This window comes from Fusarium vanettenii (assembly GCF_000151355.1).
Source record: "Fusarium vanettenii 77-13-4 chromosome 2 genomic scaffold NECHAsca_18_chr2_1_0, whole genome shotgun sequence".
Taxonomy (NCBI): Eukaryota; Fungi; Ascomycota; class Sordariomycetes; order Hypocreales; family Nectriaceae; genus Fusarium; species Fusarium vanettenii.
Genome location: NW_003315867.1, coordinates 1,181,570 through 1,197,297, shown reverse-complemented (window position 1 = coordinate 1,197,297; position 15,728 = coordinate 1,181,570). Strand labels below are relative to the sequence as shown.

General features: G+C 52.8%; 5 protein-coding genes across 5 annotated transcripts; 2 read left to right on the top strand and 3 right to left on the bottom strand.

Annotated features, from left to right (window-relative positions):
• Nucleotides 1–240: 240 nt before the first annotated feature.
• NECHADRAFT_99150 (uncharacterized protein) lies at nt 241–2,139 on the bottom strand (the record flags this gene model as incomplete). Its single annotated transcript, XM_003045857.1, has 2 exons — nt 241–1,056; nt 1,139–2,139. 2 exons carry the CDS (start codon nt 2,137–2,139, stop codon nt 621–623), a joined length of 1,437 nt encoding a protein of 478 aa, XP_003045903.1. The 3' UTR covers nt 241–620.
• A 1,382-nt stretch (nt 2,140–3,521) lies between these two features.
• On the bottom strand, nt 3,522–4,920 carry NECHADRAFT_99149 (uncharacterized protein; the record flags this gene model as incomplete). Its single annotated transcript, XM_003045856.1, has 4 exons — nt 3,522–4,059; nt 4,108–4,439; nt 4,518–4,653; nt 4,702–4,920. The coding sequence occupies 4 exons, from the start codon at nt 4,918–4,920 to the stop codon at nt 3,724–3,726; spliced, it is 1,023 nt and encodes a 340-aa protein (XP_003045902.1). The 3' UTR covers nt 3,522–3,723.
• A 1,874-nt stretch (nt 4,921–6,794) lies between these two features.
• On the top strand, nt 6,795–9,564 carry NECHADRAFT_99148 (uncharacterized protein; the record flags this gene model as incomplete). Its single annotated transcript, XM_003046427.1, has 4 exons — nt 6,795–6,934; nt 6,989–7,123; nt 7,370–8,199; nt 8,247–9,564. The coding sequence occupies 4 exons, from the start codon at nt 6,795–6,797 to the stop codon at nt 9,233–9,235; spliced, it is 2,094 nt and encodes a 697-aa protein (XP_003046473.1). The 3' UTR covers nt 9,236–9,564.
• A 1,138-nt stretch (nt 9,565–10,702) lies between these two features.
• Nucleotides 10,703–11,730, top strand: NECHADRAFT_90835 (uncharacterized protein; the record flags this gene model as incomplete). Its single annotated transcript, XM_003046426.1, has 3 exons — nt 10,703–10,763; nt 10,815–10,962; nt 11,016–11,730. 3 exons carry the CDS (start codon nt 10,703–10,705, stop codon nt 11,728–11,730), a joined length of 924 nt encoding a protein of 307 aa, XP_003046472.1.
• Nucleotides 11,731–12,963: 1,233 nt separating this feature from the next.
• Nucleotides 12,964–15,287, bottom strand: NECHADRAFT_103363 (uncharacterized protein; the record flags this gene model as incomplete). The annotated part of the gene is made up of 4 exons (XM_003045855.1): nt 12,964–13,905; nt 13,956–14,726; nt 14,898–14,981; nt 15,282–15,287. 4 exons carry the CDS (start codon nt 15,285–15,287, stop codon nt 12,964–12,966), a joined length of 1,803 nt encoding a protein of 600 aa, XP_003045901.1.
• Nucleotides 15,288–15,728: the final 441 nt, after the last annotated feature.

The following is a 15,728-nucleotide window of genomic DNA, read 5'->3' as shown; positions in this document are numbered from 1 at the left end:
AGTAAGTGGTACTATGGCATTATAGCAAGCTAACTTGTGACGCCTTTGAGAGACGGGAAAAGTAAAAACTGGACACGGCTATCTATGCTTGGTGTTCTCAGTCGAGGTGTATGCAGAGGCACGCCTAGGCCAGTCAATGTAAGTGTTTTGCTGCTGGATCATGATATTCTCCTTGATCGACTTTCTACTAAGGTACCGATGCCAACATCTGCAAGTGGTAATTCAGCACTAAAACTTTATGCCCATGAATTGGGAAACGCTGATTTAATCTTGATCATTTACTTTATCATTAACTATCTACCATGAATCCTCCAGCTCGTGACCGTGTGGCCATCATATCTCATGATTACCCCTGATTGACCAAGTCCGTCATCTACTGTATCCAATTCATTCCCGATTTCTTGACGTCGCTGTCTTTGTTTTCGATTTCTTCCCTTCTCTTTATTTCAAACCCCGGGGGAAATAAGATGTCTTTCAATGCACGCAGCCTCCACCGGATATCAACTCCCAGTGCCTCGCCGTAAAACGCCGGAAACAAACCTGATTATAGCCCCCATTGCGCATTGTCGTGCTTTAACCGTCTTTTCCTCTTCGTCAAATCATATACAGCGTCTCCTGGTTTATACCCATCCCGGGTCTCGGTTTTGTTGCCACAAAGGACCTCCTCCACCGCCTCGTGGGCCTGGATACGCAGCCATGGGACTGCTCATGGCTCCGGGTGTGCTGATGGCGGTGCCTGGCCTCGGGTCTTCTTCGCTGATCCGCCCCAGGCCCGCATTGTAGCCGTGGGGATAGTCGACACTCTCGCGGGTCAGGGGTATCTCATCGTGCTCCATGTGGGCGCCTCCACCAACTGCAGTAGCCGAGTACCCATACGTGGCCGGAGGATCCCATGGCTCCGGTGTGTGATACTCGTCGCCTTCGCGAATAGGCGTGATGTTTCGGCGAGCCACCGGATTCGGTGGGGGCGGGGGTGGGCGAGGTGGAGGATGCGTTTCATCAACCTCCTGCATCGACGGTAGCGGCTGAAAGTTGTGTCTATCATGAGGACCGGGACTGGTAAAAAAAATCTCTGTTAGCACAAAACAAAACTCCTTTTTCGTCACCGTTCGAGTGGTGATGGGATATGGGCGCTTACCCGACGTGCTGCACTTTGTGTTTCAGGCCCGGCCCCTGGCGCTGGTTGGCCTGTCGTCGCCGATAGAGCCAAATGACGGCCACGACTAGGGCGACGACGGCGGCTACGCCGCTGATGGTACCACCGACAATTGCACCCGTGTTTTTGGTGCCGTTGTCTTTGCCATCTGTATCCGGAGCTGCAGCCGCAGCAGTTGAGGTTGCGGCATCCTCGTCCGACGTCCTGCTTGCAGTCTCGGTTTCCGACTCAGTTTCTGTTGTTGAAGCAGTTGATGAAGTCTTTGTGGTTTTTGTAGTTGAAGTTGATTCCGTGGAACTCTCAGTCTCCGTCGTTGACGTCTTTGTTGCAGTTGAACTTTTGGTGGTCGAACTCTTTGTTGTTGAAGCCTTGCTTGTGGTAGATCCAGTTGAGGTCCTCTGCTTAGTTCCAAGCGTAGTCGGTTCAGACAGCGATATCGCGGTGGCTGTAAGAGGAGCCTTGATGGTCGTGAGTTGAATAGCAGACTTGCCCGAAGCGGTTGCTACCACTTTCGTAGCCAAGCCTGAAGTCGAGCCACATCCATACTGGAAGAATCCACCCTCGTAACTGTTCTTGTAGCAAGAGTCGCCTCCTCCGCAAGTATAGACATACGGATTCACCTCAGTCTGAGGATCGCTGTTGCCATCAACACATCCTGTAAACACTCCTTGCGTGCAAGATCCTCCATCAGGACAACATCCAACAGCACCATGCTCAACGTCCACCACGCAATGCGAGCCCGCTGAACAAGTAGCTGGCAGAGCGGGGTCTCCTCCTACATAACCGCAAACGGTGTTGAGCTGTCGTCGCAGCAGAAACCCATCGTCGGGGGCGGCCGTCGCGAGGGGATACGGCAGAACGTTCAGCTCGTGGTACTCGACCGTCTTTGTCGGGTACGGCAGCGCATAACCGGCGGCGAGGTTGACGATGCTGGAGAAGACGAGCAGCGGCGGTAAACGTGCCATGAGATCGGCGGGGGTCATGATCTGAAGTCCCGTGATCTCATCCAAACATGGTCTGGCGGGCGGTCGCGCGCTTGATGTTATCGATTTCGCTTGGAAAAGGCAGGGTACTCTCGTAGCGTAGGTAGTGGGTGGGTTTTGGTGTTGACGATTGTCGGTCGATCCTCAGAAAAAAGAAGAAAGAAAGAGGAAGCCACGTCGAGAGAAAAATGTGTGACGACCAAAAAAAGAGGATGCAAAATCAATAACCGGTGAGCAATGCAATGATGTAACAAGGGGGCGATTGATTGAAAAAGGGAAGAAGAGAAGAAAGAAAGAAGGAAGGGGAAAAAAAAGGCCCTTGAACGAAGGGGGCTGTAACACAACGCACGCACGTTTACGAGGTATCAAAGCAGGGCCACACCTGTAAACTTGTCTCTGCAATGTGGGCTGCTGATACTGGTTTGTTTCGCAAAGGGTGAGTAGTTTGGTTGCTAGGCCAGGGAACTAAATGCAGCGCAGGGGGGGATCCTTCTATCTGTTTTTTTGCTGGGGATCTCCCTGCCTCTCTCTTTTTTTGCCTTCTCTCTCTGCCAAGTAACGCCAGGGTCAAAGGCCGGGGGCCGTTTAAAGTGCTGGCAGCTTGGAGGGGTCTCGTTGCACCGGCATCCGACGCTGTGACGGCGTCTCCCGGGGCGACTTGGATCCAATCGTGCCGTTGGAGGGGAGGCTGGGCCGGGGTCACGGAGGCCCGGCGGGGGTGGTTGGGGGGGGAGGAAGCCGGGGGATTGAGAGAGGAAGAGATTGAAGAGATGACTTTTTGTCATAGACGGAGTTAGATACCCAGTACGGAGTAGACAATGCCAAGTAAATACGACTGGTATGGACATGGAATAACACAGCAACCGGTCAAATTACTTGCATCAAATGTCTAAGAGAGCCTGGTGGTTGTCCCTGGATCTTGAGCCTCCTTCAGGCCCTCTTTGGGCTCCCCTTGACTCGCTGGCCACGTTGGCATGCTTGTCTCACTTGGTCCCACACCCCTTGTTGTTTGGGTCGATCTTGTGCATTGCACTAGCATCGAGATGGTTGCATCTTGTGCATCTCATCCCGTGTATCCATCCCTTTCGAGGTCCAACCCTTTTCACTCTTGCTCAGGTTGTACAGAGATTTGGCCTGTACGTCGGTGTAGATCTGTTGCGAACTGTTGCATTCTTTCACTACCTTGCACCTGTCGATACTCGAACTATAACGTCATGGTTTATCCATGCATCAGCTGACACACATATCGCTCCATCCCGGATCCTCTTGGTGGCAGTGTATCCTGTGCTTCTAAATCGGGATGCACAGATCAACATACGACACCTGAGTTGTCCTCGCCTGCATCATGATACAATTGTTGTAGAAAATACGATACATTCACTGAAACAATTCTTCCTCCTCTCTATAGTTGATTATCCATAATGATTTCTCATGCGCAAAAGCCGATTCCATCCACTTCACATTTACCCACAAACACTCAGATCCATTCCTGGCTGAACGCCGCGCCTCTCCCAAAACACACCAAAATGCATACCAGAAACAACCCAACATGACTCGGGTCCCAATACCTCTCTCAGACGCCCCCTATAGCAACTCTCGTCCGCTGCCCGATCGATCCTCGTCGATGAATCCATTCTCGAGCTCGTACGAACCCTGCTTGCGGGCCTTCTTGGCTGCCTTCTTCTGTTCCTTCTCCCGCTTCTTTTGCTCCTTGAGAGCCTTCTTTTCCTTGCGGCTGAGGTGGGGGAATTCGCTGTCAGGCCCACGGAGGACGAAGCCAGGGTGCATCACGTTGAGGAGCACGAGTGCAAAGAGGATCGGGAATGCATCGAGACCAAGGGGATAGCCCTCGTGGGTGAGGAGGTTGTTGTGCTCATTGACACCAGGGCCAAACTCGACGAGACGATAAACGATTCGAACCTTGAGTTTGTTAGCTCGTGATTCGTTTAAACAACAAGAGGTACTTACGATGATGAGAATCAGGACAAGCAGCATAGTCCAGATGAGCCACTTCATCCGACCAATGTCGCGACCTTCAATCTCCCTGAGCTTATAGTAGAAGAAAGCAGTCAGGCCGCTGAAGATGACGATTATGCCAAGCTGAACACCGACACCTGCCATGTAGATCTTTTGTCCGATCCGAACTAGGTTCTGGTCCTCATCGTTGGAGAGAAGACTTCCGCCGCCGCCCTGGACGATAAACAGGATGATGTCGATCCAGACGAAAAGCACTGTCATTCGGATGGCCTTGATGCCCAGGAGCTTGCGGTCGGGCATTCGGAAGTATACCATGCGCGCGACTGCCATGTACACGAAAGCATTGAGCCCTAACACTGTTAGCAACTTTGCTGAGGCTTGAAGAAGGGCTTGGTACTTACACAATGGGGCAAGCAGGAAGAATAGCTGTCCCCAAAGCAAATACTGAAAGTTCTGCTGATTCCGACTCCCCAGAGTCTTGAAGGTGAAGCCAATCGTTTCCCAAACTGCACCCATGATGACGACCCAGCAGAATCGCTAAGGCAAGTTAGCGGTGCCCAATCTTGAGCGACTCGAGAAACTGACCTTTTTGAAAATGATGGCCTGTGTGATATGGGCCAACGTCGTCATGCCATAGAGCACGCAAAAGGCAAGGTTGGCAGCGAAGCTCGGGTCGAAGAAATAGTTGGCGTTGCAGGCGTCGACAGGAACACGGCCATACTTGCCAGGCACCGCAGTGGTGCAACTGGCTGTTGCTGAAGATGATACCGTAGAGGTAGGTACATGTGTGGTGGTGGTGACCATGGTGTAAGTCGTCGAACGCAGCGTCTAAGTGAAGTCGTCTTTAGCCTGGATGCTAAGCTGTAGCTGCTGTCTGTCTGTCTGATGGCGAAACATTTTGAACATCCTCTTCCAAGTCTTTATGTATTTCCTCAGGTCTCAATCTATACGATGAATGCTGCGTTTGGCGAGGTTTGAACATTTTTGGCACTTCTCTGAGGCTCAGATCAAGCCCCGGCACAAGTTGCTGGAGAAGGGTGACCGGGGTTGCTTGGCTGAGACGCGCGTGCTCGCCAATGCTCGCCAAAGCTAAGGCAGGCTCAGCCAACAAGAGCGTCGAGAATGCGACGTGGATGGGACATGGAGTAAGCGGACGGACCCGATGTCATGTAGGGCTGACAGAGGCTTGCTTCTCGAAGGCTGAAGCTCGTGAAATGGCTGAGGAAATCTGCCTTTTTGGCGAGCTGGGCCTTTGGAGGCTCTTAAATCTTTCGAGGCTTGGCTGTGAGGTTGTCGTCGCTTAGACGGGTGAGGTGCCGAGTGATTTCGAACTGCGCCGTGATGAGCTTCAATTGTTCTCACACTTGGCGGTGTTACTATTGCCTCTCTTCAACATTACTCCGTACTCCCGAGTCCTTTGCAGAGTCGATTTCGATTGGCTTGAAGCATTGTCGCTTACAGCAACAAAAATTCGATGCTTGCGTATGCCATGACACGGGTTTACGACGCCATCGTCAAGAGGCTGCTTTCTAAGCCATTGTCAAGGCTTGTTTGGTTTCTGCCTAATTCCTGGAGATGAGATCAAGTCTATATTTACTCTTCTATGTGTTTCAAAGCGCAGAATCTCAAAGTCGGTGTGGCGCGACACGTTGCCAAGACGCGTAGGCCATACGAGCAGTACGAGAAGGTCCCAGATCAACATGTAGGGCTGAGAATTGAAGCTTTAAAAAAGGTCCTCCATCATCGTTCCTGGAGTTTTGAAAAGATCTGCATCACGTTATTCAACGGGGAGGCTTTGCAGCGGTTAACTTAGGTTGTGGCTCAACCTGAAACTGAACATGGAGCAATTTGACTTTGAGGGGTATCGCCGTGGTACAAGCATTGTGGTTGTCGCTATGACGAAGTTGACTGAGGACCTTTTGTGTTTGCAATATTGCAAAAGCGGTGACTGTGAGTGAGTGAACCAATTGAGCTTCTTTCCCCCTCTCGTAGACTTTCTTTGTATTGTTCTGAATGACCTCCTTCTCGTTCGATCATCACAGACAATTGCCTCCCCCCACCCGCCAATCTTTGATTCACGAGGCTAGATGATCCAATATCCGCAGGCCTAGCGACCCTGACAAGCTCTCCCACTGGCGGCTCGAGGACCCTTGTTCTCCACCACTCGCGAGACGAACGGACCCTTGGGAAGGGACCCTTGCTCCGTGGGTGGTCCATCTCCAGCCTCTGGTTGGGGGCTGTTTTTCCTGGGCAAGGACCAAAGCCTGGCACACGGCTTGTCTTCTCACGCCTGGAGCGCTAAGCTCGGTCAACGAGCCTCTTTCTTTCTCGTCCTTTTCTCTCTTCTTGTTTGCTTGGGTCTCAAGACAAACGCTCTGGGCATCCGATCGACGGGCCATTGACTTGACCGGCGCGTGCACAGGCCAGCAAATCTTGAGGAAACCACCTCGGAGCTGCCTTCCTCCCCCTCATCTCCGCATCCCAACCATCTGGTCCATCCCTCGTGGACTACCTACCTCTCCCGCGTAAGGGACCGTGAATCAATCTTCTTCCCTTTTTATTCTTTCTTCCTTCTTCAAAGGGAGCTCCCTTATCGCGCTATTTCCTAGAGCTTGCCCCTCTACGGAGGATTCATTCTTCATCTTGGATCCAGCAGCATCTATTATTACGACGTCATCATGCCTATCAAGGTCAAATCCAAGAAGCTCGCTGCCCCTCGCGAGGGAAGCCCCGTGTCCATCCGCCCCGACTACGAGTACGACCTGCCCAACATTGCCCTTGACGACAGCTTCCGCGACGTGGTCAAGAAGCTCTCCCTGTGAGTGGACCCCTCGATTGAACCGCTGGAGGCGTGCTAACGCGTCGTGACTAGCTACTTTGTCGATGCTATCGAGCTGCCCAGCACGTTTGAGCAGCTGAGGACCACGCCTGCGGGGGCTCCTCTTCGCATTCTGGTGGATCATCTCACGGCCACCTGCACCAACCCTGGCATTGTCAATGCTCTTCTGTACGTATCACTTTCGTGATTCCGCCGTTTTACAATGTGGTTGCTTTAAACTGTTCTCCCATGTTGTGGCGTGCATACGCTGCAGGGGAAACAGACCTTCGCCAATGCTTTCGGCCTCCTGACTATCGTTACGCCAATCACAACCTTCTTCACCCCAGCTTCAGCTGCTCCAACATTGTGGTTGCGTCAACCTTCTGGCACACCTCAATGCTAACGTAGAAAACTCACGACTGACTGGACATGCAGAGCACTAAAATGGCATTATGCTTCCTCATCAGATCACCGCACTCTGGGAGAATCTCGAGCAGATGCCTGTGAAATTGTTGCATGGCGTTTCCTGACACGTCTCTCTGAGCGTGAGGCAGTTGATTACTGCCTCTACGAGATTCCTGATCTGGACGACGACGACGACGAGACTGAAGAAACAGGCAACGGTCATACTCGCGACGAGGAGGCTGGCGAGGCATCTCCCCTGCTCTCTCACCTCCGATCTATTGACAATCGTCGCCGTGGACCTGGTCCAGCTGGCAGCAGCATGAAGCGCAACCAGCTTCTGAGTTCCCTTTCTCGACTGACTATGACATCGGACGAGAATGATGACGAGGAAGAAAACGACCCTACCGCACCATTCAAGAACCTGAATGCTCTTGAAATCGCTGCCATTGCTAATGCCAAGCGCTTCCTCAGCCAGCACATTGTTCAGAAGATCATCACTGCCATATGGAGCGGTGATATCATCTTCTGGGACAGTCTGTCGGTTCACTCCACCAAGAAGCCTCGATTCTACAACCCTCGCACCGCCGACCCCTTTTCCCGTCTGCGGGTGCCCAAGTACCTAAAGAGCTGGGAAGTGCTCTTCTTCTGTATCTTCTTGGCCCTGTACTACTCTGTGCTCATTGTTCGAGACGAATCTCGCCTCACCATTCCCGAAGTCATCCTCTTTTTCTGGATAGCAGCCTTCTTCTACGATGAGCTTAGCGAGTGGCTCGATGCAGGCTCCATCTTTTACGCCACTGACATCTGGAACTTGTTTGACATGATAATGATCACGATCGGTTTCACGTTTGCTATTCTGCGTAAGGAAATGTCCTTTTTTTGTATGAGAGAAACTAACATGGTATAGGAATTATTGGCATCACCCAAGACAGAGTGGATCTGAGTGACCTCGCTTTTGACATCTTGTCTCTTGAGGCTCTCTTCATGATTCCTCGCATCTTCTCCATCCTCAGTCTGAGTCCCTACTGGGGTACTCTGATCCCTTGCTTGAAAGAAATGGGCAAGGACTTCTTTAAATACATGGTGCTCGTTGTAGTCGTGTATTGTGGCTTTTTGACGACGTTTTCGCTCGTTGGCCGCGATGTCTTTGCCTTCAAGTCGATGGCTTGGATCCTCACCAAGATATTCTATGGATCAGCCCCTATTGGATTCGAGGTGATGAACCAGATCGATCCCTTCTTTGGACCTCCCCTGATGATCATCTTCATCACGCTATCGAGTTTCCTGCTGATGGGCTCCTTGACTGGTATGCTGTCCAACAGCTTCTCGCGGGTTATCACCCACGCTAAGGAGGAGTATCTGTACGTGTACAGCGTCTACGTCCTGGAAGCGTCAACCAGCAACAGACTCACTCACTTCTTCCCACCTTTCAACCTGCTGGCCTTTGCCATCTTCAGGCCTTGGCGTCTCATCTTTTCTGCTGACGAAAAGTTCCGGGCTGGACGCATCATTCTCCTCAAGGCGACTCACTGGCCGATTGTCGGGATAATCAAGCTGTACGAGATGTACCGTAAGCCAGGTGTTGATGAGTTTGCTGGGTTCAAGGGACCTCAACATTCGACACGGCGCAACGGTAGGAAGAACCTGGCGGCGAAGCGGTCTACCTCTAACGTCGGACGCCGATCGCTGCTGTCGCCTAGAGGACGACTCAACGCCCGCGACTTGGAAAGACCAGAGGACGATGTGGAGGCGCCGACGGCGGCCGAGTCACAACTTAGCGAGCTGAACCGCAAGGTCGACCAGCTGACGGCGTTGGTTTTGGCATTGCAAGAGAAGCAGTCGGCTAGCGCAAGCGGCAAGGAGAGTGGAAGCACAAGTGAGGGCACCGCCGCCTAAACGCGGGCTTTGAAGATCGGGCCGGTCCGCATGAGGATCAATGTTGAGTCTTCCTGGCCGGGTCGTGTCGGTAGAAGTGAGGGTGGAGAGAAGTGAAGGCAGGAAGGGTTCCAGAAGTCTTGATGTGTGGACAAGGCCTTATTCGATTGCTAGATGGATCCCACCCAGTGTGGGGAGCTCTGGTGGGGAGACGGAGAGCGACGGCTCTGGTGTCAGTCAGTCAGTCGGCCAGTGTTGTGCTTGTGGACCTCATCGATTAAGAATGAGTTACGACGACGTGGGATGCTAAGCTAACGACCCTAGACATGATACATTTGCTTCTTTTCTTGCATTGCTACCGTTGGCCTCTTTGATTAGAGATGGTCATTGAACAGTTAGGAGTTAGCGTACTAGATTGATAGGTTAAATTGCACATAATTGAGATTGGAAGGCCTGTTGACTCGGGATCGGGGGCTTGTGCCGAAGAATAGTTTGAATGGTGGATTGGAACAGTGTGATTGGTACTAACATGCATACTTGTGCATTGCTGGGTTGTTGTTTGGGATATCGCGTGTCGTCAGGGAGCTTGGTGGAGGATGGACCTCTCGATAAAGCCGGTGTATGCCGCCGAGGGTCTCAGGACAAGGAGACGAACTGGGGAGAAGCAAGGGCCCTGCATGATGAGCTGGATCTCCAGTCGGGATAAGCCACTGGGACCCTAATCGAGGCCGATGTCAAAGGCATTGGGCGAGACGGGGGATGTTGTAAGTGGTGGTTTTGCTGGCGCGGCAATCATCGGCGTGGGGGAGCCGTGGGTGTAAGTGAGATTAGGTGATGGATTCAGGTTGCGGCGGTTGAGATGAGGGTATTTTGTGTAGGGGAGAATATATATATCGGGACTTGGATGAGGTTGTGTCTTTCGTCGTGTGACTGTGATACAAGTGTTGTCGTTTTCAAAACTTGGTTGAAATACAGCCATCAAATACACGATTACATCACTACCTCTACGTCGTTCAGCCACAACAAGAAAGCTCATTCCAAATTAAAGTCCAGACTTTCTATTATCCTCCTCATTATCAAGGACTCTTATCTTCTCGTCTCTTTCAATCCTTCCGAGACTTACTCTCCCCGAGACAAGCCGCCTTACACCTTTCGGTATCCCGCTCCGAACCGACACACCTCACGGGGAAAGCAGCTCATCTCACCGACGGCGTGTTGTACCTGAAAAAGCCCCCGCCGATCTCGGCGCCCCCGTTGGTTCGTTCGTCACAACTTGCAGCCCAACCAGGACCGTCATATTACCCACTGGGGGTAGATCTGGTATCGCGGGAGGTAGCGAGCACACCGACGGTGCGTGCTCTGACGTCGGGAGACTTGTCCGGAGCGGTACCTGTTTTTTTAGTCTTGAACTTTCAAAGCCAAGCTTATCCCCTTCATCCTCTCTCTACCTTCTTTTTGTTTCCGAAAGAAAGATAGAATAGGAGGAACATGGCAGACTCTACAGCCGTCAAGGATTCGGGCCCGCAGGCTGGAGCAGCATCCCAGCAAGGTGGCCATCATCATGCAGCTACAGCTGCCGCGCTTGCTTTGTCCGGGACAGCTACATCCGAACAGGTCAACACCAAAGCCACGACATCGACATCACCAACATGGAATACAAAGAATCTAGGCTTTAGAGTCCTTGCCGATGCTGCCTCTGCTGCGAGCGCGGCGTCGCTCGTCGCACCTCTAATTGCAATCATTGACCGGTATGTCCACACTCATTAATACAACATATATGCAGCATAGCTAATGAGTCCAGCTCCATCATGGAAAACGCTTCTGGTCGTAATACCCTCGCCGCCTCAATCAAATCCTCCCTCCGCACCCTCCTCCTCCGCCCGCACACACTCCTCCTTTCCAAACCCACGGCCCTCATCTTCTGCCTCTACGGCGGAACCTACCTCACAGCCAACGCCGTCGACACTGCCTCATCGACCGTGTCCAACCGTCCTGCGTCGAGCGTCACGGCTGGCACCACAAAGTTTGCCGCCTCGAGCGCCGCAAACATTGGTGTTTGCATCTACAAGGACCAAGTTTTTGTTCGACTCTTTGGTCCTCCTGGTGTTACTCCTCGTCCTGTACCTATGGCTTCATACGGCTTGTTCGCTCTTCGAGATTGCCTCACCATCTTTGCATCCTTCAACGTACCGCCATTGTTAGGTCCCTACCTAGACCAACGCTTCACCGACCAAGTCAAGAAGCGCGTGTCAGGTCTGTACGCAGCACAGTTCATGGCCCCAGCAATGGTGCAATTCATCTCGACCCCGATGCACCTCCTCGGCCTCGACCTATACAACCGTCCAGCCTCTGGCCCAGCCGGTGCCGTTGTCAGCATGCGCGATCGCTGGGACATGATCCGTCGAAACTGGCTCATCAGCTCTGTGGCGCGGATATGTCGAATTGTTCCAGCTTTTGGTGTTGGCGGTGTCGTCAACATGAAGGTTCGCAAGAATTTGATGACAAAGCTAGAATAAACCACACTTTAAAGGGGAAAATGAAGGAATGCATGGAAGAGAAAGAAAGAAGAAGTACATCTTGCGAGGACCTAGAGTACAAAGTCCTTGCTGATTTGGTTGCGTTTTTGGCGTTTGTGTTTTTGTTTTTTTGTTGTCATGGCTGCGTTGCTTATACGCGCCCACTGGAATGATGGTAATGATCAAGACAATGACCGTGGAATGGATGTCGGTGGAAGAGTACACCAAGACCGGCGACTCCTAATTAGATCCTAGAAGGCATAGACTCACAGGCAAGCGTAAGAACTACCAAGAGCAGAAACAATACATCGCTCTGGCCATATATATCATACAATAAGATATCATCTGCCAGACGAGTCACATCTTACAACATGCATCACTCACAAATGATATCGAGCTAAACTTGACGAAACTGTTTTTATCATCACGCAAGGTCGCTTTCATTCATCACGCATCAGCGCGCTCATCCTCCCCCATATGTCCCTGCCTCATCCTTCTACACTACATGCGTCGTCTTTACGCTCATATTCCTGTCCTCACCCTCAATCATCCCCTTAATACCTTTCCTCCCCACAACTCATCGAATATTGCCTCGGTTTTTATAGAACCAGCTCCATCTCGAACCGCCTGCACCAGCCACGGCCAGCCTTGTTCCCTCCGCAAACGCCCCTCTCCAGGCCTCAGCTACCCCCGGGAGGAAGCTTAGAATAGAATCGAAGTAAAAAAAGAGAAAGGAAAACACTGAGCTCAGTCATGTGATATCAAAAAGGTTCCAAAGACCCAGACCTGCCAACTGGCAAGGTCTCAAAGAAGTAGGGTGTTTTCAAGAAAAGACGAGAAAAGAAAAAGAAAATGGAAGATTGACATCTCCGTCCAAGTGACAACGATCGTCTGGTACGCCGAGCCATGACTCATTGCATCGTCCAGCTACTAAAAAGGTATCAAAGAAGCATTAACTTCCTCGCCGACGTGTCGTCATAAAGCCGCAAAAGGCCAAATCAAAAAGGGGCGTCGTCCCTCGTTTGGGTCAGGGACTCATCAAGAACTGCGGATCCGTCCACCAAGGGGAAACCCTGGTTATCGAGGCGGGGAACTGCGCTGTCGGGCGAGGCTTCGAGAAACGGGAATATACCAGGCGGTTCATCTTCCACCTCCACGTTGAGTCTGGCTCTCAACATGAATCCGCCATGCAGGAATGCAACCAAGCTGAAACGCCGTTGGCGTCATCCCCGACTAGTCATCTCCCACCTCCACATACAGCAGCAGCTTCTCGTTTCGCTGAAGAGCAAAGTCGAGATCGTTATCGTCCATCATGCTTGGCTTATCGCCAGTCGCCTCGTCCTTATAGAAAAGCTGGATTGGGTCGCCGGCCGGCACCTTAAGTCGGTCGCAGACCTTGTCGCACAGTTGTTGGAACGAAATATCCGTCGGCACTCGGATCGCAATGAGATCTCCCTTGTAATACATCTTGATCTTCATCGCCGACGCGGGCTGTTGGGGTGCGTGCATGCTCGGGGTCAGAGATGTTTGCGAGGGCTGTGACAGTGATGACGTTTGCCGTTGCATTCCAGGGGGGCCGTTGCCCATCTGGTGCGCGGGTGCCGCTGACAGTCCTCCATATCCGCCACCAGCGAGATTGCTTTGAGATGCTTGCCTCGAGTTGACAGCTGGAGACTCGGTTGATGATGGTTGAGACGCTTGTGAAAGACGGTACTCCTCTCCATTGGCTCCGGCCTCGATCTCGTAATCTCCTTCTCGGGGCGCAAAGAATTGCTTCACCAGGTTACATCTCGAGATGTAGTGAGGCTGGCTAAGCAGATTCTTGACGTACGCATCCAGGTTATGGAGGCGGCCTTCTGTGATTGCATCCGTCACGTAGTTAACGGGTCCGGGCATGTATGGCAGGGTGCGCTTTTGTGTTCCTGTGTTACCGGCCTCGGCTGGGAACTCGGTGAGGAGAGCGATCTGGAAATCGTAAAAGTCTTCGTAGTAGCGCGACAGCTCCCATTGTCGACCATCCTCCAGCATAGCCTCGATCACGAACCAGTACTTATCTTCGGCAAAACAGTATCGAGGTATCCGTGCTTGGAGTGGTGCCTGAAGTGGAGCGGCGGGTTTCGGAATGTAATGGTTTTGTGCTTGCTGTGAAGTTCGAGCCTGATTCGCAAATCCTGGCTGTTAAAGGGTTAGTCAGTCGATCGAGGTTTACGCATCAAGGCACTTACCGATCCATTCTGGGAGCTCTGTCGACCGTGCTGTTGGAGGCTCATGCGCTCCATGCCCTGCTCAATCGGCTGCCCAGGTTGTCCGGGGCCGCCGCCCTCGAACTTGCCCAGAGTGATGCTGCTGTTCTTGTATTCGGCCGCCATCTTCTTCCACTCTTCTACCTTAGGAACACCAGCACGCTTAATGGCATCTGATGGGTTCGCAATCGCCTTGTCGCTTGCCATGTCTCGAATCTCGACGAAGGAAACCGGGATCAGTCCAGGGCCACCCAACCGACCGATCGGCTTGGCCACAAACCACTCGGGGTTCGACTGCGCAATGACGATAATAGCCTCACCAGCCTTGGCCTCCAGCTCATCCGCCCTCTCCGCAGCAAAGTCGTACATGACAATTCCGTAGACCATAGCTCCGGTCTTTCCAACCGACTTGGAAGCGCGGTGATTTGGAGGCATGGAGGCCGCCGGCGGCTGCGCGGCTGGCTGTGCTGCAGGCTGCATCGGGGGGGCTTCGCTATATCCGGAATCGTGGTCGGGGTTCTTTGTCGGCATAGGAGGCTGGCCACCGTCGGATTGCGCACTATCACGCTCGGTGCGGCCGAGAGCCTGGAAGAAGGTGACAGGGACAAGGCCGCGCGCGTCGGGAAGGGCTGGGTTGCAGGCCTCGTACCAGTCCTGATCGTTCTCGCGTCCGATAACGTGGAAAAAGTCTCCTCTAGAGAAGCTAAGTTCCTGGCTTGATCGTGCCTCGTAGTCGTAGAGCGCTCGGATTACCTGCGATTCGGTTGGGCATCAGCGCCTGAACTCAATGGGTTTGCGGTTGCCGTGGGGGATCATGGCGGGGCTGGATGTGGCTAAGCGTCATGGGGAAACGGGCGAGACATTCGATATTCGCATAGATGGTCGGGCACAGATGTGAGATGCGAGGGGGCTGGAGGGACCAACCTTCTTGGGAGGAACAATAGCGACGGCCGATTTGGGAGCGATGGCTCCCTTTTCCTTGTCGCCTTTGATCGATCTTCGAAGAGCCTGTACCAAGCGCATGGCGGTTAGCGTTAAGCCTTGGCTATTACTGAGTCGCCAAAGAGAGACTGGCGCAAACGATGACGGCAAAAGAAGAGGTAGCTTAAGGTGGTTTGCGGGGGAGGGGACGGAGGCAGAAAGACAGAGTCAGTGAGGAAAGTGCCTTGCAAGGCAGAGGGGAGATGGGAGGAAACAGCGACGGCATGGATGGAAATGGAAGGTATCCAGGGCAGTAAAGAGCAAGGGATGACCTTTGCCATTTGGGCAGGAGCGACCAAAGACCAAAGGGAAGGGGCGATGACGAACCTTCATGTTTGTGTAACGGGGTGCCTCCCGGGCAGTTGCGAGTTGGGAAGTTGTGAGTCGTCGATCGGAGGCAGAGGTTGGAAAAAAGGACCAGAATCGCGAGACCACCTGCAGGCAGTTGGGCAGAGCAGGCGGGCTACCTTAAGCTGGTGCTACCACTGGGGACTTGTAAGAGGGACGCACGCACTGCCAGCCGGGGAGGGGCTGCAAAATACCTTACCACTAGGCCCAGCTGAGCGCAGCGGCACCGTTGGCGGCTGGCGCAAGGTTGGGTACAGGCAGGAGGCAGGCAAGGCAAGGTACCTTACAGTGAGTGACTGGGGTCGCACACACACACGCACACACAACACACGCCGCTGTGAGGCACACAACGCCAGGGGGAGAGGGGGGGCGAAAAAGAGAAGCTGGTGCCCAGAAAGAGACCAGGGAGTCCCAAGTCCAAGTGGA